A 21,554-nucleotide genomic window follows, 5' to 3' on the forward strand; every position below is an offset into this window, starting at 1 on the left:
AGATGCAGGGAGTCAATTTGCTTACCAAGGGTTTTCTTCTCAGTCTTCTCCAAGTGTAAAGAGTCTCATAGGGAAGAAACATTCAGGCTTCATTTGCCTGATTTTTAGGGTTGGGGGGAGGACCATGATTGTATCATCTTATTCTTTTTACTCCCTTCTGTTCTGGATTTAAAACCTGAGGCTGTATGAACTTCCCCTTGGCATCAGCATCAGCCAGCATGTCTGTCAACAGGCTTGTGTTGGAAAATCCTCACCCCCGAGCCAAACAGTTGAAATTAATTATTAATGTTGATGTTCCCACAAAAGAGCAGGTTCTGCTTTTTCTGTCCGCTTGTAGCCCAGCAGAAGTGAAATGAACAAAATAGTTCATTTATACATAAGGGCAACCATGGCACTGAAAGAAGATCGGAAGACACTGCACCAGACTGGAGGAGTTTAAATTATGCAACTCATCCAAGCTTGTCAAAAAAATGCGAGTAAGGCATGAACTTCTGATATCAGACCGTCTCAACTGAACAGCATGGAGCTGTCTCTGTGATTGAATTAAGGTCTTCTAGTGAACCCTTTGGTGATGTAGCCAGAAGTCTGTGTGATCCGGCAGAGGGCACTCCACCCACCAAATTAGCACTGACCTCAGGACCCCAGAGTGTTGCTAGAGGAAACTGTACTGCAGGGAGTCTTGTGTAATTCAGCTGATGGCACTATTCCTGCTGGGTAAGCACTGACCTCAATGCCCCAGCACGGCATGGAGGCACACTTGATGGAGATTATGTATTGAAGAGACATACACATTTTGGCCTCTACTGTAACATAAATAAAATGATATAATAATTGCTGTATGAGGCTAAACAGCCGCTAAGTTCCACCCCAGAGGTGGCTGCCTTTCAGTGGTGGATACAATGATTCCTAAGCACTCTGGGATGAAAGGTATGTGTAGAAGTAAGATATTATAAACACATCATCCACACAACCATTTTTATTACCAAAAACTAAATGTTTAAATGGCTAAGGACCCTATTTTACCACTCTTATGTTGAACAGCTCTTAACTCTAGAAACAGTCCCAAATAAGGGTACTAATTCAGGCTTTAATACACCATTGTAGGAAGCAATTTGTGAAGCCATATAGACATCATTCTGAAAGAATTATGGAGTTAAAATTCATAATATAAAAGCAACCTTTGGCTTTTTTTCTTTATCAAATACTCCCACCCTGTGCAGTTTAACCAAAGTGCAAGATTTCATTTACTATTTTCTATTCCACATTTTTTTATGCAATGCACAGTATTTTGCAGTTCTATTATAAAACATGATTACTCAGTACAAATACAAGTGAAGAATTAAAACAAAACAAAGGGTGTATATAAAGTTAACTAGCTCTGTACAAACACTCTGGACCTTTCCCCCCGTTGCTATCTCTCCTCCTGAAGTAGATGCTAATGTAAAGTAGATATATCAGAGCTGTGTATATATAGGGCCTCTAGCTCTGCTCTGCCTCTGTGGGAAGGGCTTACTCTATAAATATTTCAGCCTCTATTTTGGATTCTGTTCAGCAATACTGTAAAAGAAGGAGCACAAAACAGGCAAGCTTTAAACCAGGGTAAGAAAAAACAGAGAGACTGAGGAGAAGATAAAATGTGGGAATATAGTGACTCCTCTTTGATCTGTTTCCTCTTTCTTTCTCATGTTAGAAAAAGATATGAAATAAAAACCTTTAATCCTTAGACCCTGCTGGGGCAAGGTTTTTTTCAAACTATATTTGTTCTCAAGGAAGTATATGAGGAATTAACATGATGGATGTGAAAAGCTTTCAATGGCCAATGAAGGTCTATTATTATTTGTTTGTACTATAGTAGAACCTAGCGGCCCCAATCGAGAGCAGGGCCGCATTGTGCTAGGCCAGGTACAAACACATATTAAGAAGCAAAGAGCTTAAAATTGAAATAGACAAGCCAGGCAAAAGGTGGGACAGGAAACAGGTACAGAGAGATGAAGTGACTCACTCAAGGCCACACTGTAGGAGAGCCAGGAATAGTACTCAGGTCTCCTAATGGCGGGGCCAGTTCCCTTTCACAAACCACACAGCTTGCTTACTCTAGTGTGCATCTTCTGTGAGAAGGTGAACTCCTGTTGAAAATCCATTCTTTACCCTGAAACTCATAACAATGGCACGTTTGCTTATTTGTGCCAGGTGTATATAGAAAATAAATATGCTGGGTGTGTACAACAGTCCCTTTTCAGAGTTAAATATCTTATCCTGGCTCTTGTAAAAAGTTTTCAGCAACAAATCCCTAGCTCTTTCCCTAAATTTTGTCCTGCCTGTATGCCAAATTTCCTTTTCACATCAAAGGTATTACGGGTTTTAAACAAAAAACATCTTAAAGGGTCATAGTCAAATTAGTCATGTTTTTAGTTATTACATATGATTTGTAACTAATAAAACTATAGGTGATTAAAAGTTAAATATGGTGCAAAACAGTGCACTTTTTACCATTTATGCTCTTGATTTTCCTTTTTTACATTTCAAATGGAAATAGATTAGTCAGTTTCATTTTTGTTTTTGCTCAGTACCCCTTTCCAGCAAAAGGTTTCTAGTTTTAATGTTTGGGTTGCAAACAGGACAAGTGAATGCTTTGTGACAAAGCTCTGTCCTTGCCTCCATGGGTGCCGCGTTTCCTGGCGGATTTCGCTAGCCTCAGAGGCTCACTGTGACCTTCCACATAACCCTTCTCTCTCTAGAGGCCAGGGTCACAGTCTACTGAGCCATTTTCATCATAAGCCAGCAAGGGAGGTGAGGAGAAGTTATCCTTCTTTGCACAGTCTCTGTTGTCTCCCAGTCTCAGTGATTAATCAGGGGGCAAAGACGGGGGGGAGCCCAGGCCCACCCTCTACTCCGGGCTCCAGCCCAGGAACCCTAATAGTATCAGCTATGGTAGCTGACCTTTTAGAAACATGACATGTACAATTCCCTGGGCTACTTCCCCCACAGCAGCCCTCACTTCCTCAAGCTCCACTTCACCCTTACCTCAGGGCCTCCTTCCTTGTGCCTGATATGGTGTGTACTACTCAGCCTCTCCAACAGCGCAACTTCCTCCCACAGCTCCTGACATGCACACCCACCTGACTGACTGGGAGGCTTTTAACTTGTTTCAGCCAGCCCCTGATTGGCTTCAGGTGTCCCAATCAACCTAGTATTCTCCCTGCCTTCTGGAAAGTTCTTAATTGGCCTCAGGTGTCTTAATTGACCTGGATCAGCTGCTATTTCACTTAACATGGTACCAGGGATTTGTTTAGCCTGGAGCTAATATATCTATCTCCCACTACTTTTGTATAGTTGTCTGGCCTTGCCCTGTCACAGCTTACATCCTACCAAACAAAAATATATCTCAGCTGAAATAAGAGTATTCTATAAATATTAGGTCTTGTTAAGTTATTTTTAACCAAGCCTAAAAATTTGAACCTGACTCTGTCCCTTTAAACTGATGGATTTCTACCTTCCCTTTCAGTCATAAATTAATGGAACAAAAGGATACAAATTCCTTCACTACCAATACAGAGGGCCTGGGAGCCAGAAATATAACCTCCATAAATGCATATGCTGTATATGGTGATCTAAAGAGCCACTAGTGCCTCTTGGAAAACTTTGGGGAAAAACAGAAATAATTCTGCATGTATATTAAATATAATCTTTCTCTTCCCTTGATTTGTATTATTACTAGACGGACAATAAGGTTGCACAGATGTGACTGAGGACTGAATGTGAAGATTTAGGAGCTGCACGGGTATAACTGAGGGCAAAATATTGTTACTGGCAATATTACAAGACCCAGAAAGAAGCCAGTGTAATTTTAGGCTGAGTTCACAGAGCGGGGACGTAGAAAAAAACTTTATCGTCTCTTGTACAGTGACCAAATTGTATTTGCATGCTGCTGAGACACAATGAACTGGCAAGCCATTTTTAGCGTTACTTCTGAGCATATAACCATGCTTTGAGTAGTGTCAGGGAGGAATATAACTGCACAGATAATGCTACTCAAGTTCCAGTACTTACTGATTTAATTCAGATCACTTATGTAGGGAGTATAGGAACCCTGCCAGGCTCGTATTAGTTATTTGAAAAAAAAAAAAAACCTTTTCAATAAACAGCTTCAAGTTCTTGGAACATACCTGTTTGTGTCTCATCTTTTTGGAATGTTTACACTGAGATATTCAAGAGCAGCTGCATCAGGCACAACATACGCATATTGACAGGTTTCAGAGTAGCAGCCGTGTTAGTCTGTATCCGCAAAAAGAAAAGGAGGACTTGTGGCACCTTAGAGACTAACCAATTTATTAGAGCATAAGCTTTCGTGAGCTACAGCCCACTTCATCGGATGCATATGAATCTCTATCAGAAGTAATGTTTGGAACACAGTGCCAGAAATTAGTTACAGAGGCATCTTTGGGAAACAGATGTATGGATGTATTAATATCAGAAGGACCAAAGCAACTGGATTATAATCAACAACCTAATGAGAAGAATACTAAAGTGTTTGGGGATTTCCTGATACAGCCCAATGCCATTGCCAATAATAATTTTTGATTTCTTTCATGTAGAAAGCACAAAGTAGACTTGATAGGATACCAACAAAAAGGCAACATGGGACTAGAGGCTGCCTGCAACATGGGAAATATAAGCATTCATGTGGACTGGTTTATAGAGGGCAAATTAGTTTTGGATTTGTTTAACCAATACACTGATAACATTACCTAAATTTCTCAAGGTGATTCAGTAAAAAGTAAAGGAAAAACCCGTATGCTGTGACAAATCAAAAGAAGCGAGACTTTTTCAGCACTTTTCAAATTCCCAATGGAGAGTCAGAATAACTCAGAATTAAAACATAAAGCAGAATATGTATCCTCCTCCTCGCACTTTCAATAGCCATTCAATTGACTTTTCTATGGGTCGAATGATGTGGGCAACCAAGATAATCCCCAGGAAACTTTGTGTCTTCTGGGAGCTGCAGAGAGGAGAGGGGAGAGTGTCAAGCATTTAATTACAACAATTTCATATCACGTCCCTTTGCTAATTGCTCTACATACAACAGTGACACATTTCAAAGAAGGGAATGAGCTTTCAGCTTTAAAGGGAGAACACAGGAATCAAGTGGGAAGAGGGACATCATTCTGTCTTTGTTGGAAGCCATTGAGATATTAGCATACTTGGTGACCTGTGGACACATGAACCACGATGACTTTGTCAAGCTTCATGGATTCTGGATAAATGACCCATGACAGAACAATAGCTAGGTAGCATGCATCACTTTTTTCTGTGGATTTCCTGAATTTAAGAGTATTTTATGATGACTATTGAAAACCTAAGGTCCTTAAGAAATGCTGCCATCTAGCTATTGGCAAAATTCTGAGGAAAGGATGTTCATATATTTCCTCCTCCTCGATAACCTACTTTCATGCAGAAATTTTTAAATGTAAGTGGAAATTGACACCTTAGAGTTTAGGGAGGTTGATTATATTTACCTAAGTTTATGTTTGGCTGGGAAACGGACATTAGCATCTGAAAAACTATGAGAGATTAAGTACCTGTAGTGTTTGATTCACACAAAACTGGGTGTCTCCGGCAGCAAATCATCCATCAGACAATACCAATGCAGTGGCTCAATACTGACTCACCAAATGAATCATCAACACCAGTTCCTGCAAAGCCACTGATAGGAGTTTGAAGTCTCCCACCCAGCCACTGACCCGACACAAACATGTTTAGTTTATAAGATCAGACAAGATCACAGTTTAAGGTGATACACTTGGATTTGGGATCAGGGAGGCCTGGATTCCAAGGCTTTGTCTACACTGGAATTTTGGTAGCAAAAGCTTCATACAATTGCTAGCACTGGTGCAACTTCGCTTTTGGCAACAACATTGATGTAGATGAGCTTCTCATGGCTGTTGATGTTCTCAGGGCCTGATTTAGGGGCAGGCAACCTGAGGGGTTGGGGTTGAAGGGGTGCCAGGCTCGGGGTGCTGTTTCTGTTGTTAGTGACAAAAGGGAAAATAGAATGTTTGAAGTAAAATGTTTCAGGTATTCTGTACGTGGATTCATTTTTTCATTAACCTCCTAGAATCGCTTGTTAATTTATCGCTTGAAAATGCCATCGGCCAGTCTTTGAATCTCTCTGACACTGTGCTTCAGTTCACGAGGGCAAAGTCGACCCTTTGAACGAAAGGACTAGGGTTAACATTCTAACATACCTACTGTAACACTATTTAATACTGGTCCGCCCAATGTTGGGGCCAGTTCAATTTCTTGACGTTGCTACATTTCAGTTATTCTTAAAATTAGAAAGCTTCTGTAAAGCTTAGAGGAAACTAATCTATTTGCTTATATATGGCATGAATAAATACAGATTTACAGATCCTAGTGTGGAAATGTATTGTCTTATATGACAGGGAAAAATCATGTTTGCAAATTATGCATCAAAGTCATAAAATGGGCTACAAATGCAATAAAAAATAAGGTATTCAAAAGTTTAATAAATGGGGTGGGAGGGGGTGCCGAAGACACTCCTTGCCTGGGGCACCATTTGGTCTAGGGCTGGCCCTGGATGTTCTTAACATTGTGTCATTTGGACATGCTTTGAGGAGGATTAGATGACACAATATGAAAAATTATAGTGACCGCAGAAGCCTTGCTTAGTTACTTCTGGTAGTGGAGCTCCTGAAGTGGGATATAATTGAAGGGAAATAATTAACCCCCGGGGAAGACCCTGCCTAAAAAAACATGTTCCTTTTGACTTTCTGTAACCATCACAGTGAGTCAATAAAAAAGGAACCACTGGGATGCACATTGCAATAGAACCCCCTAGCAGCAGAGCCATTGGAAAGGAGGAGAGAAGACTCACGGTAGCATCAGAGTTATGTTTGAGATGTCTCCCCAGGATGTGTTTCCCCAAGATCAAATAGTCCAGATGTTAGTGATGCAAGGGGAGAGATCAAGAATAAAGACTGAGTCAGACATTCTGTGTTGTGCCTTCAGGAAGTGCAGTCTGGTGTCTGGGGCTTTAAGCCACCTAACATGCGCTGGTTGCTCTGGGGGACAAAATGACTCATGGCATAACGTAGGCAGTCTCCCCAGGGCACCCTGTGGCTCGTGGTGCAAGTCAGAATGGCCACAAGTGGCATGAGGCACAGTACTGTCCACTCGCATCCCCAGTACATCCTCTGCACTGTGACTTGGGGATGGGGAAGAACCTGAATAGGTCTGCCTACAGCAGACCAAAACAAGTGGTTATGCTGTGAGAGTTCTCTCCTGGTCCCAGAGTACCACTAGAAGGGCGTATCCTGACTATGGTTTCAGAGCTACTACTATACAATGTGAAATGCTGGCTCTTTTTTTGGCTCTATATTGAGCGCTGTGTTGTTTGGAAGCTCTAGACTGGCTAACCTCTGTCTTTTACTTTGAAATAAACACTGAACTCCTCTTTGAACCCAATGAACGACACAACCTTTTTTTGAGCATGCACACATTTTCCTGGCATGTTGTAGCTGAAGAGTTTCTGTGCAGATATGTGGCTTGTTTACCGCTGTGTTTTTCCATTCCCATGTGTGTCCAGCTGAATGGATGTCAGCCTGACCCCAAACTGATACAGAAAGAGACAAGATGTCTTTTAAAATATCTAGAAGGAGATAGCAAGGAAAAAACAACCAGTCCTTGTGTCATCCTTGGTCTGAGTTAAAAATACACTGCAACTCTCTACCATAGCTCAGAGGGCACATTTGCAGCATGTAACATGTTATTATTAAACTCAGACAATTATCAGGAACCTGTTCTCTACATAGTTCAGATTGAAAAACATCTATAAATCACAGGATGAAGTGACATTTCAGCCAATGCAAACAAAATAAGGATTTTAACACACTGAGCAATGAGCTGATATGCACTGGAGAACAGTTATTTATTTGAGATAACTACTGGAGTTTCAAGGCCCAAGTAGTTGCATACAATACAGTGAGTCCTGTTTCTACAACCTGATATTTCAATGTGAGATACTAGAAGAATCTCAGACATGAAAGGAAGCAAGATGTCCGAATGCAAAGAGGAGAAAAAAAACACACACATACATTGTAATTCTCCACAGAAAACTGTGGTTGTGCAAATGGAAGGCAAACAGCATGAAAAAAGAAGCCTGAAGCAGTCTATCTGTTTTAGGGACTATATCACTATAACTTATATATTAAAACATAATTCCTTATGTCTGTTGCTCATAACACATTAGATTAATAAAACAACATATTTTTAAAGATCCAATTACTCTACTGTCTGATTTTTATTGTCTCCATTCCAACAGTGCTTAAAGGCCCCAACTGAGACCTGAGAGCCCCAGGTGCTGTACATATACATACAAGTACATGCATCATCCATAGAGACATGGTAGTGGAGGAACAATGCCAGTATAGGGTTTATGTAATTTGGGGAGGTGGTTTAACTCAACAAACAGAAATTCAGAGTTTTACTGTTGTTGATGCTCCCAAACATGGGCCAAGATAAGGCTAGTTTATTGGTAAAACTTTGTGGTGTTGACCAGGCCTAAGACACAGACAGTCTCTATCCCAAAGAGCTTCCAGGCTAAACAGACAAAGGCTGGGAGAAGGGAAGTATTACTATCCCCATTTTACAGATGGGGAACTCAGGCACAGATGGATTAGATAATTTGTCCAAGATCACACAGGGAATCTGTGGCAGAACTAGGAACTGAACCCAAAGCTCCTGAGTGTGGTGTATTGAAAACTGTATTAAAATTGCATCCAATGAAGTGAGCTGTAGCTCACGAAAGCTTATGCTCAAATAAATTTGTTAGTCTCTAAGGTGCCACAAGTCCTCCTTTTCTTTTTGTATTAAAATTGTAAGCTATTGCGTTAAATCCTCATGTTTTTTTCTTTGTCCTGCCTGTAGGCTAGGGGGCTCTGTAGGGAAGCTTTCGATCTGGGCCTAGCAGAGTCTGCTTTTAGCCAGCCTCTGTAGAAGAAGGTGGGGTGAGCGGAGCCTTTCTGTTTTACGGAGCAGCCTGTTTTGCCTCTCTCTGATTTGGGATCTTGTGTGTTATTCTGAATTCTACGAAAAAAGTAGCATTATGTTCGACATTCCATCAAGAGTACTTTATGTTTTTTATTCAGTTTCTCTGTTTGCATACAACGAAACATAATACTGAATTCCAGAGCAAGGACTTAATCACAAGACCAGCCTTGATTTCAACGTTTCACATTTTATTCTTCTTGTTAAATGAAACTGGACTGGTCACTTTCCCTTTTGTTTCTAGTCAGTTTCATTTTCTAGTTATTTTTAGGGGCCTGCACAGGTACCTTGTATTTAGGATTTTATGATTTACCAAGATATTCTGACTTATTCAGATTCCTTAGAATCCAGTCCCACAGCACAGTCCTAGTGTTTTGTTCATAAGGTAAATCATGAAAACCTTTACATTCATACTGTATTAGATATTGGCATTTAAAAATAAAGCAAAATTTTTGACGTGAAAACTAGTTGATATATTTCCTTTCAAATAACATTTAGAAGTAAACGGAATAGCTAGCTGCATGAGGAAATAGATAGAGGAAGTAAAACAATTTTATTAAGTTGCCAAATATCTTAAATGGGGACATTCCTTACACTGAAACTGAAATCAACGGAATTATACAGCCGTTTAGAGTTTCTTATTTGAACTTTTGGAATATCATTCATTTTGAGGTCCTTTCTCTGTAAACAATGTGAGGGTGCATGTGTGTGTGAAGAATAGGTTTAATATGTAAAGCATATTTTTCTATTAGATTAAAATGAGAAGCTCTAGTAGACTTAAGCGTTACGAATTCTGATTCATCCAGACAATAAAATATGCAGCGTGGTTGAACAACTCACTTAGTTCAGATCCAGCTGGGGAAACTTTGGGGCCGAAATTGTTTCAAATATGCTGAGCAAGTAAATTCTTTTAGCCGTTGACGCTGTTTTTGTCCTTCCATATGCAGTATTAACTACTGCAAAAAATGTACAGTTGGAAATTGAAAGAGCTATGGGATTCATTCCTATGCTTAATAATGAATAGCATGAATTTGAAAAGGGTCCAATTCACTGGAGACATGTGGATGTACAATTATCACTTTGAACTCAGCTTCATGATTATCAATTTAAAGCACATATTGAAAGAGGGAGCTTGAAAATGGCTGCAGACAAAACAACACATTCAAAAGGGTTTCAGAGAAAGTGGATTTTTAAAGATGGTCACATGTTAAGGAGTCATTTGGTGATTTGACCCACATGACCTGATGCATGTTGGCCTGGAAATGGTTAGAAAGCAGTGGGTTGGCTAGCAGCAAGGCAGTGATTTATACGGTTTGAACTGATCATGGAATTCAGTTCTTGCTGAATAAGTGTTAGGGTGAAGAATGTGCGTGTATTAAGGAGAAAAAATATAAGTACAAATATCAATCACACAAAAGTTCCTGTGATAGGTCAGGATTTGTAACTTTATTTTTAAATAACATTTTTTTAAAAAAGGATGACCCAATAGTTTCATGAACAAGTTTTGCTTCATCCTTCACACACTATTAAAAAAACTTTGTTTTTACAGCCACAGTTACATCAGATAGGATTACAAATATTATAAGATATATGAACCCCCATGCTTTAGTGCATCACCTCGGGTTAGGAATAAACTCTCTGATTAGGTTATGCCATAATTATCCATTATTGGGAATTTATACCTTTCGCTGAAGGAGCTGGTATTGACCACTACCAGAATATTGAATTAGAATGATCACTGAGGTGTGAACCTATACGGCAATTACTATGTTACTAACTCTTATGTTATATATATGCACGCATGAGGCAGGGTGTTTGTACAGGTTCTAGGATTTGTTTGATTTTCATAGATTTTTAAAATCCCTATGTGATTTATATATGAGCTGCAATAATGTGCAATCAGGTTTTTTCTTTTTCCCATGCAAACTGAAATACCATGGGAAGACGAGATCTCATGTTATTCTAATCACATAAATGGCTCCTTGGTGCAAACTATTTGCCCATGGATACTGTGGTGATAGGCACCCTGGATATAGACAGACGTATTCTGTTCAAAATGAAACAGTTTAACACTAATAAAGAAAAAAGCGATTTACTAATAACATTACTACTGATAATGTTTCATTTTAATTCAAAATACTTTAGCATGATAAACTATATAAGCGTTGCCACAATAGACAAGTACCCAAAAGAGTACTGTACATAATTTCAGGCAGTACTAAATATACAAGGGTCATGAAGTACTGAAGCCTTTTCTTATCTCACCAGTTAACAAAAAATCAGGGAGAATCGAATCAAACAATTTTAAAGGCCCTAGTTCACCAACTATTAATATGACACACCAGATATAATTTGTGATCAATATGTATTCTTAATATCCAAAGATTCCAGCAAATGGTTCTCATGATCATTTATTTTGAGGACAGGAATTGAGATCCAGAGCCTTCCACCTCAACTGACACAGCTGTCTTTATGAGAGCTATATGCAGTGTTGTTGTAGCCATGTCGGTCCCAGGATACTAGAGATACAAGGTGGGTGAGGTAATACCTTCTATTGGAGCAACTTCTGTTGGTGAGAGAGATAAACTTTTGAGCTACACAGAGCTCTCCTTCCAGTCTCTAAAAGGTACTAAGGTCATGTCTACACTACAAATTAAGTTGACCTTGTTAGGTTGACTTAGAGCCAGTGCAGTAATTACTGCTGTTTTTCATGTCCACACTACCCTCCTTCTGTCGGTGGTGTGTCCCCTCACTAGGAGCGCTTGCACCCACTTGCACCCATGCCGACAGAAGAAGCCCTGCAGTCTTTTAAGTATAGACAAGCCCTAAACTACTTTCTTGCCCCATAGGTAGTTCCTCTACTTTAGGGATTATGCATGTTGGAGCTTGGCTATTTCTACCTGCTCTCTTTGTGCTGTTCTTAATTTGTTGATAAATGGAAGATGTCAGTATACAGTGTGGTGAATTTGGAACCTTTCAAGGGCCTTAAAATTAAAAGAAAAACTCATAAATATATTGCTTATCAATGATTTATTCTGTTTTTGTTCAGCATTGCTGTGTGAAGACATGTACAAAATAATCTCAACAGAAATCACTAAACAGATTCCTAAGTGTTCTGGAATGTAAATGGCAAGTACAGACATATATTGCACTGATACTAATGCTTGGAAATAGGCACCAGAAGCTACGTCAAGAAGGGATTGAGCTAGTAAATGTTAATTCTTTAGCTAGCATGTTGTAATATATGGGGGTTGGTCATGTGAAAATCTGATTTCATACAGCTGATATACTTTTCGTTTTATTTATCAATAATAAGCACTTTTTACAAAAACATTTAAAATATCTGTTCAGACTTTGATTAACAGAGAGTTGAGTGCACAACTCTGTTGGGTTACATCTTTAGAAACAAGACATTAAAAAAAAAGATTTAAACTCATCTTTGGGGAAATTGTATTCAACTCTCTAAAGCGTACTTCTAAAAGATGCAGTCAAAAATCCCTTTCCTCTCCTGGGAGAAGGGCAACATTACACATGATATAACTGATTATTTCAAACTACTGTGCAGTATATACTATCAGTACTCCTGCTTGTTTTATAAAATATCCTGAAATCTATGTATAAATCACACAAAAGATCCTTTCTTCTCTAAGGAAGAACTGTCCATCTTTGATGGTACTTGATCACTGAACACTTCAAATGCAAGCCAAGATCTCAACAAGAATCTATATAGGAGATTCAAAGCGGGTAGAAGACAGTAGTATATAAGCCCTGCGTCTTGGAGAGGCCAAGTGACATGTGCCACACAGGCAGTTGAAATCAGTAGGTTGCTTGAACAGAGAATTATCAAATATAAACATCAGGGATGTTGGCAAGGGTATTTTCAGTGGAAGGACTTTGCCTCTTGAATTTGTTTCCCTTGTTGGCAAAATAGGGACAGTACGTTTATCATTAGAAAATAGGGTAGAACTATTTTATTTTCCCAGAATACGTCTTGAGCTTGGGTGATGATGGCTATGGGGGATATTTGAGGTTGTTCATGGGAAGCTGTATTTAAACTTTGTTTCAAAATGGTATATTCAATGGTGTGCCCAGTGCCTTCAGCCTTTCATAATCATACACCCACACTGTGTGCAGGGAAGCATCCATACCTATATGCCAGTACACAGGTTTTACGGGGTTGGAAGGTGCTTGTGTGGTCCCCCCAATTCCTCCCTCTGAGCACCTCCTTTCCACTCAGTGTGCCCCCCTTCAGCTTCCTCCTCCACGAGCAGCCGCTCTCCCCCGCAGTGTGGCCCCCCAGCTCCCTCTCTGAGCGCCTCTTTTTCTCTCACTCTGGCCCCCCAGCTCCGCACTCCATGAAGAGCCCCTTTCACGGGCACTGTGGACCCCCGCCCCGTGCTGCCCTGAGCCCTAGCTGTTTCCCTTCCCGACATGCTCCTCTCTGAGGCGATTCAAACCTACAGCAACAGCAGCTCCAACCTCCCCACCCTGCCTCCTTTCCCCCTCAGCAACTGGCTGCTCCTGCTCCTATTGGCCGGGGCGGGGCCACATCGCGCTCCCATTGGTCAAAGCCGGGAGAGGGGGCGGGTGGTGGCTGGGGGTATCCAGCGCAGGAAGGCGGCCGCCATTTTGTGTGGGTGGCGAAGACAGCGAGCGCAGCAGCGGCGGAGCCGAGGCCCGGGCTGCGCTTTGAGGGGCTCGGAGTGTGGCGAAGCCGGCGGAGAGGCGGCAGCGGGGGATCTGGTTCCCGGAGGCTGGGTGTGTGGGAGCGAGTGAGACGGACAGAAGTCGGTAAGTGGATGAGCCGAGCGCAGCCGCCGCCATGTTGTTGTCCCTGGGCTGCCCGGTTGTTGGGGAGACGGTTTGGCGGATTGAGGGGGCGGGGGCGATCGGAGGATCAGGCAGAGTTTGGCGGGGGAATCCTGTGGCCGAGGAAAGGAAGATGCCAAGGGGGTTGGGGAAAGGGAACCCGGGGGTACCAAGCCCCTGCCCTGGGGGGAGGACCCTGGCGCGCATGTGTAAGCCCCCGAGCCGCCGCTCCTTTATGAATAGCCGCGAGCCGTTCTGTGGTCACAACAAAGTAAAAGTCGGAGGAGCGGTTTCATTGCAGGGCTTCGGGGCAGGGCGTGGGATAGTGGGGGCGGGGCGGGGAAGTTTCACCAGAAGCAATTGGGTGAGCTAATGAACCGACCCTCGTATTGATTTGTTATCATGGGGGGGGGGAGAATGAGTGAATCCCCACTCTGAACTCTGGGGTACAGTTGTGGGGACCTGCATGAAAAACTCCCTAAGCTTATTTTTAGCAGCTTAGGTTAAAACTTCTCCAAGGTACAAACTATTTTACCTTTTGTCCCTGGACTTTATTGCTGCCACCACCCAGCGTCTAACAAATATAACAGGGGAAGAGCCCGCTTGGGAACGTGTTTCCACCCAATATTCCCGCAAGCCCTACACCCCTTTTCCTAGGGAAGGCTTGATAAAAAGCCTCACCAATTTGCATAGGTGAACACAGACCCAAACCCTTGGATCTTAAGAAGAAGGAAAAAGCAATCAGGTTCTTAAAAGAAGAATTTTAATTGAAGAAAAAGTAAAAGAATCACCTCTGAAAAAAATCAGGATGGTAAATACCTTATAGGGTAATCAGATTCAAAACATAGAGAATCCTCCTTTTTCTTATGGCTACTCAGTACATTGCCTAGAAACTGGGGCTGTATCCTGTTCCTGTTAAATGGAAAGCATCAGCTGGAGAGCGCAGTAATCCGACTGTGTGAGCGGTACCAAAAGGGGAAGTGTCTTGAAGGTTTAACTGTAAATGTTTTAAACGGAAAATGTTCAGGCAGTTAGGGCTGGAATCTGTAAACACTGTCCTGTGATGCCTGTCTGCTTTTGTGAGTAGTTCTGTTGACTTAACCGGGAGTACCCATAGAGAGGCATTATGGGACTCCATGCCAAATCAGCATCCTCCCGTTATATTTGACTCTAAAGAGCCAAGTCCTGCTTGCCTTTTCATGCTTTACAAAGCTATAGGCAAAAATAAGAGCGAAGTATTAGTAATGTAGCAAATTTTCATCTCTGTAACATGGCTAGTATGCTCTTCGTAGTGTACAAATAAAGTATAAATTAATTCAGCCTTATAGAAAACATTTGTGTGAAATCAATATCATCCTCATGTTTTTCAGATTCAAGATGGACAAATTATTTGTACTTGTCCCTTATGTGAATTCTTTCCAACCCCTTCCTTTTTTAGAAGTTGCTGCAAATGCATCCGATGAAGTGAGCTACAAGCTTATGCTCAAATAAATTTGTTAGTATCTAAGGTGCCACAAGTCCTCCTTTTCTTTTTGCGGATACAGACTGACACGGCTGCTACTCTGAAACCTGCAAATGGTAGTTAGATTCAATCCCAAATTGTCTTTTGGCTGGCACCTGTTTTTCTCTTACCTGAGTTTAAATGTTTTGCTTTTTGTCTTCATAGCTTAGACTTCTCCTCTGGAGCCTTTGTGCCGAGAATCCGATGTTGGGCTCGGCTTCCTGGCTGAACACAGCAGATCAGCCCATGAAAACTTCCATTCCGAGCCAAAGGAAGGGGTCCAACAGAAGACAGCACCTACTCTTTTGGGCTTGGCAGCAGGAAAGGGAACGGGAGGTGGAGGCTGCAGAGTCTGAAAAGAAGACTGAAAGGTAAAGGGGATAATAATGACTGTGGAAGATGTGGTGGTGGGTGGGAAAGAAGAAATGGGGGAGATAGTCATTTGGCACCAAGCTTAGCTGCAAGTGCTATAGAAAGCAGTGGTCTGAAATTGGATTTTAGATTCCAGATAGTATACTTATTCTCTACAGGTTCTTATGCCATGCCCATCACCATGGTATCTGAGTGGGTTCCAGTAATCTGCCACCAAAAGTGTGGTTCTTTTCTTTTTCCTTTCTCTCCAGGGAAAAGGCTGCATGTTTTTATTTTAAGAAAGTACATGGAGGGAGGAATAGCTCAGTGGTTTGAGCATTGGCCTGCTAAACCCAGGGTTCTGAGTTCAGTCCTTGAGGGGGCCATTTAGGGATCTGGGGCAAAAATTGGGGATTGGTCCTGCTTTGAGCAGGGGGTTGGACTAGATGACCTCCTGAGGTCCCTTCCAACCCTGATATTGTATGATTCTATGTTTCTGTTGGTGAAGGCAGGGTTGAAAGAAGTGTATTTGCACTTAGAACAGGAGGGATGTGATGGTTCTTAGATTCTGCAGCAGTTGGCTCTTCACTCTTGGACTGGACCAAGAAAGCTACTCCTACACACACCTTGTGTAGTAATCGGTTGTCAACTGCAGAGCTTTGGGTGATATAGGTATCATTAAGTGCCTTTCAGAGTAGGATTAATATTTTGAATTTGATAAAAGTATTCTAGGGGAGCCTGTGTAAAAAGTGGAGGACAGGTTTGATGTGCTTCTGGTAACCTGTATTGCTGGGATGGAACTTCTGCACTTCATACTATTTGAAGAGTCCCGAGGGCCTACTGTTTCATCCCGAGGTAGATTGCATTGCTAGAGTTCAGTCAGGAGGGAGTTGAGGCGTGTATTACTGAGGCCAGGTTGGAATGCCATCTCCTATCTAGCCACTGATGTCAGAATGTGTTAGCTCATGACTGCTATATGAGAGTTTAGCATAAATGAAGAAGCTAGGAGAACTTCTGAACTGTGGACTGACTGGACCAATTTTAACATTTACAAATTGGCTAGGTATTTAAAGATTCCTCTTGCCACACTTTTAATTAAGGTCTGTCCAATCAGAGAATTACAATATGGTATCATGGGTTCTTCCTTAAGTCTCATGCTATCAGAATACAGTTGCCTTTAATCTAGTGGGAGTATAGTTTGACTTCAGTTCTTTTCTTTAGAACTCGAGAAACTTTCTAACTTTGGTTTTCTCATTCAGAGCTCCCACTGACTGTTGTTCCTCCCTTTCATACAGGTGACATTTAAGTTGAAGATGGGTGGTGGAGAAAGGTTCAGCATTCCAGTTCCCCAGTCTAGAAATATTACCAAGAAGAATAAACAACTTAACAGGCAAAAGAGCAAAGATCAGAATTCTCAAATGAAGATGACTTATATGAAGAAAGAAAGAGGACATGGATGTAGCTCATCATCTATTGCACGGCAGGCCGTGCAAAATGGGGGCAAGAACACTGTGCACTTCCCAAATAATCAGAATTGGAGTCCTACTTTATTAAGTCCCAACTCACTTTTCACATCTCAAACCAATCAGAACTATGCTGGGGCAAAATTTAGTGAGCCACCTTCACCAAGTGTTCTTCCTAAGCCACCAAGCCACTGGGTACCTGTTTCCTTTAATCCTTCTGATAAAGAAATAATGACCTTTCAACTTAAAACCTTACTTAAAGTCCAGGCTTGAGGTGTAACTTTTAAAAATTGAAAAGTTAAAATTTTTACAGGGTTTCAAATTTGAGAATGTTAGTTAAATTCATAGTTCCAAAATGAACAATTTTTTATGGGATCAGATTTGTTAGCTGCATACAAAAATTGAGTCACATGATGTGGGGACCTCTCTTGAAGATGTCCAACTTAACTCTTCATCTCATTCAGGGTTGTGTGCGCTGTGTGCATGTACTGTGACCATAAACTATGTACTTGCAATATCAGTATGCAATCTAAACAAAGTGTGGTGGTCAGTAATGCTAATATATTGTATTGTTCTCAGAATTTGAACTGTGACCACTTAAAAATATGCTGAGTTTTTCACTGGAAATGAAAGCTATGGCAGAAAACCAACTTTTACATTATGTAATGCAGCTTTGATTGGAAAAAGTAAGCAGTTTACAGAACTACTCAAACCTTAAACTAGTATCTTTCATACTTGTTTCAGATCAGTTAATTGTGTGAAACCTGTTGAAAGCGAATTAAGAGATCATTTTTTTGCCAAACAAATCTACATCTAGCCACTAGGAGATAGATGTTTTTTGAATTATATTAGTGAACCTTTATTTGGAGTTCATGAATCAGTGATTGACAGGGCAGACAAACCTGTGACTTAAATTTAGATGATCTTAGGAAATTTACTCCCCAGAGATTGTTTTGTAAGGATGCAAAAAATAATTTGATGTTAAAATTGCCTGCCACTGTGTTCATTTCAAAAATCTAGAAATGCATTTTTATTTTGAACCTGCACAATCTGAAATGTGCTAACTAACAAGCATTTTGCACTGCCAGGTGACTGCCAAAAAACTTCTAAAACCTTTCCTTTATTGGGATTGCACTGAGCAGTTTTTAAAAATGCATTTTTATATCCGTTTTATATCTTTGAAAAAGCTGAAATGATAGAATTGTTTGAGCTAATCTTAAATTGGATACCCTGTAATGTGAATTTGTTTAAACTGATGTTGCTTGTGGGAAGTATGAAACGTTTAAATAGGTTGGGAAAAGAGCCATGTAAATAAATGTAAAACTTTGTAGCATATGTAAATTTATGCTGGGCTTTCCTGCAGAAAAAGTATTTTTAGTACAAAACTGCTGAATGTAAGATGACCATGCTGAGTACATGGCCTGATTTAAAAAAATAAATATTTTGTTTAAAGAAACTAAAAGCACACGTGGCTATGCCCTTGCACTTAAGTACCAGTGAACGTTCACGTTGTGTTTGATTTTGTTGTAAGCTGGTTTTTTTAAGTAAATTCAGTGCAAATGAGGCTTTTAGAATTTTTAATAAAACAAAAAAAACCTAAAAAAAAAAAGCTACACCAATCTGTGTAAGGTACATCTATTTTGAATGTATAAAAGTGACTTTAGTTGGGATGAACTATTATAGTACACTAAAAAGGTTCTAAAAATCTATTAAGGTAAAAGTCTCTCAGTAGAAATGTTTATATAAATATTTAAGAGCTAGAGCCCTGCCTACAATTTAAAAAAGTATTCTAGCTGGTTCTATCCAGCATTTTTGTATTTGAGAGCACAGTAACTCCATTGATACTGTAATGAAGATTGAGCCATCCACATCTGGCTTTTATTATTTGGAATTTAGATGTCTCAATACTGTATTTAATGTTCCTCCCCTTAAAGAACCACTTAAGTGCTGTTCAATTTAAAAATATATAAAACCCTGTTAAGTCTTCCTTCTGAACTTTATTCCCAGTATGCTGGTTGCCAGCATATTAGTGTTTAGTAAAAGCTGTTTGTAATATGATACCCAATGCTTGATTTTATTCAGCAATGCCATAATCCACTGTTTACAAAAGCACAGATGCTTCCACTGTGGAAGCAAGAAACTGATTTGTGACATGCTGAAAGAATATGAAGACAGTTGTTTAAACACAGTAATCAGCAATAATGAAGAATGAGTAAATAGGGTAATTACAAAAAGTAGTTTGCTAAAACAAAAGTGGTTCTTTAAGTGCTCAAGATACACTTCTGTGCATATAGTTCTGTTTATACATTCAAAATGTGCTGGCAGCTATCTATGTTTACACATGTTCTCTCCAAATAAGATGAACAGATTGGCAGTTTTCTAAAATTATTACATTCCTGTCTCCCAAACTCTCACCAAATGTCATCCATTGTACCCAAAGTGTAATTGTGTTATATTTGAAATTTAAAGTGTTTATGAAGTACTGCTTGTACAAGTATCAATTGGAAATCTAAAAAAAAAAAAAACCTCAAAACAAATAAACTACCTAACCTTTTCTCCCCTTAAACATGTCTGTTTTTGTTTGTTAAAAATTGTATAAAATGAATCATTTCTTGCTACAGCCTTACATTTTACGCTGAGACTGAATGTCAGCACAGATGCTAATTAAGACCAGGAAAGAGGTGATTTTGTAATGTATTCTGAAAATGCTTGATTCTGAGGTGAGAGAGACTGAAAGAAGGGAGACTTTAGCAGTATTTTGAACATGAGCACTCAACAGGAGCTGACTGGGTAGTAAAAGATTTTTGTGCAGATGGTGACAGGAGATTTTTAATGCATGGCTGAACAGGGGGGTAGGAGGGAGACATACATTAGATTTTATGCCTGGGAGATACAAATGATAGTGGAAATGTAAATTGAAAGAGGCAGAAGAAAACATTCAGGAGTAGAGACAGCACCTAGAGATGTTGGTTTCCGCATACTCTTGTCTGTGACCAGAAGTTGTATCTTGTCTTGTATTTGGACTGTAAGCTCTTTTCGGCAGGGTTGTTTGTACAGCACCTAGCACATCGAGGTCCTGATCCATTACTGGGTGCTATGAGAATATAAATAAAATGACAACTGTAGAGCTAGGTAGACTTAGAAATTAGTGGTATAAAAGTGGTAATTGAAGCCATAGGACAAGGTTTCAGAAAAAATGGATGAGTATTTCCCTTAAAAAAAAATGGTTCCATACAGATCTTTCCTATATTACTCATGAACACTCTTTCTGTGAGAGGGATCAATATTTGAAAGTAATGACCCTGAGTTATTTTACACCAATGAAACCATGTGCTAATTTCTAGCTGCTTGAGACTTGTTAATATGAAGGTCAGAAACCATAAGACAAGTTACTTGTTCCTTATTTTTACTGTATATGTTTCCATAGTTGACTAGTTTTTCTAATGGAGAAAGCATGCACTTCTTTGCTGGCTGAAACATTTTACACAAGTGTCAGGTCTTCCCTAGTGAGTCTGGCTTCAAACCAAAACCCAAGCTATACTTGGTTGGGATAGGTTTAAAAAGTCTTCATACCCATTTAATGCCAATGCCTTAAAGGAATTCTCTTTGCAAGAGATTCAATCCTCCTTCCCTTCACCATTGAAGCCTGAGAACTTAGCATGATAGTCATAAAATGAGCAGAATTTTTTTTTTAAAGATTGAAAAATGTATGGATTGTGTCTATGCTCTGCTTCAGTTAAATCCAGTAGGTGTAATGAACAATTATAAAAATCCAGATTTAAACTCAATATTGGTTCAAAGTGAGTAACCGGAATTAGAAAAATCAAAGCTTTTCCCCCCCAGAAGAGATGGTTCTGTGTTCATGTAGCACCTACCATGATGGGATCCTGGCTACTACAGAACAGTGCTTCTCAAGACATTCGAACAGCAGTAGATTTAAACATTCTGCTCTTCAGTAGTGTAGCACACAATTTTTTCAAACAGATTAATGGTAAACAGCACAGTGGACATATAGTTTACATTCTCAGCTTCACCTTCCAATTTCCCCTACTTTTAACTTGCACTTCAGTTAAATAATCTTTCTAGGCTCCCCCAACTGCTACTGAAATTCATTTGGTGTCTGTGACTTGATTCCTCATCTGTAAAATGTGGATAATACCTACCTCACATGGTGGTTGCAAGGTGCTCAAATACTGTAACAAGGGCCCATATAAAATTGCTTGAATGTAGGATACTTAAAATTGTGAGAATCAGCTGCCTACCAAGAACAGGTAGGGATCTGATTTACTATACTCAAGTATTGACAGATTTATATGAAATGAATAGTTGAAAATGGGAGAGAAAAATACCCCTATACAACAGAC

The 21,554-nt window shown here is 40.1% G+C and overlaps 1 protein-coding gene across 1 annotated transcript; it reads left to right on the forward strand.

Moving 5' to 3' along the window:
* The first annotated feature begins 13,676 nt into the window (after nucleotides 1–13,676).
* Nucleotides 13,677–19,761, forward strand: PNRC2 (proline rich nuclear receptor coactivator 2). The gene is made up of 3 exons (XM_084652158.1): nucleotides 13,677–13,857; nucleotides 15,542–15,747; nucleotides 17,023–19,761. Exon 3 carries the CDS (start codon nucleotides 17,041–17,043, stop codon nucleotides 17,461–17,463), a length of 423 nt encoding a protein of 140 aa, XP_084508284.1. The 5' UTR covers nucleotides 13,677–13,857; nucleotides 15,542–15,747; nucleotides 17,023–17,040; the 3' UTR covers nucleotides 17,464–19,761.
* The last annotated feature ends 1,793 nt before the right edge of the window (nucleotides 19,762–21,554 follow it).

This window comes from Lepidochelys olivacea, assembly GCF_965140295.1.
Source record: "Lepidochelys olivacea isolate rLepOli2 genome assembly, chromosome: 19".
In the NCBI taxonomy this organism is placed as follows: Eukaryota; Metazoa; Chordata; order Testudines; family Cheloniidae; genus Lepidochelys; species Lepidochelys olivacea.

Coding starts and splice junctions, on each gene's coding strand:
- PNRC2 (XM_084652158.1), top strand. CDS start 17,041: ATGGGTGGTGGAGAAAGGTTCAGCATTCCAGTTCCCCAGTCTAGAAAT.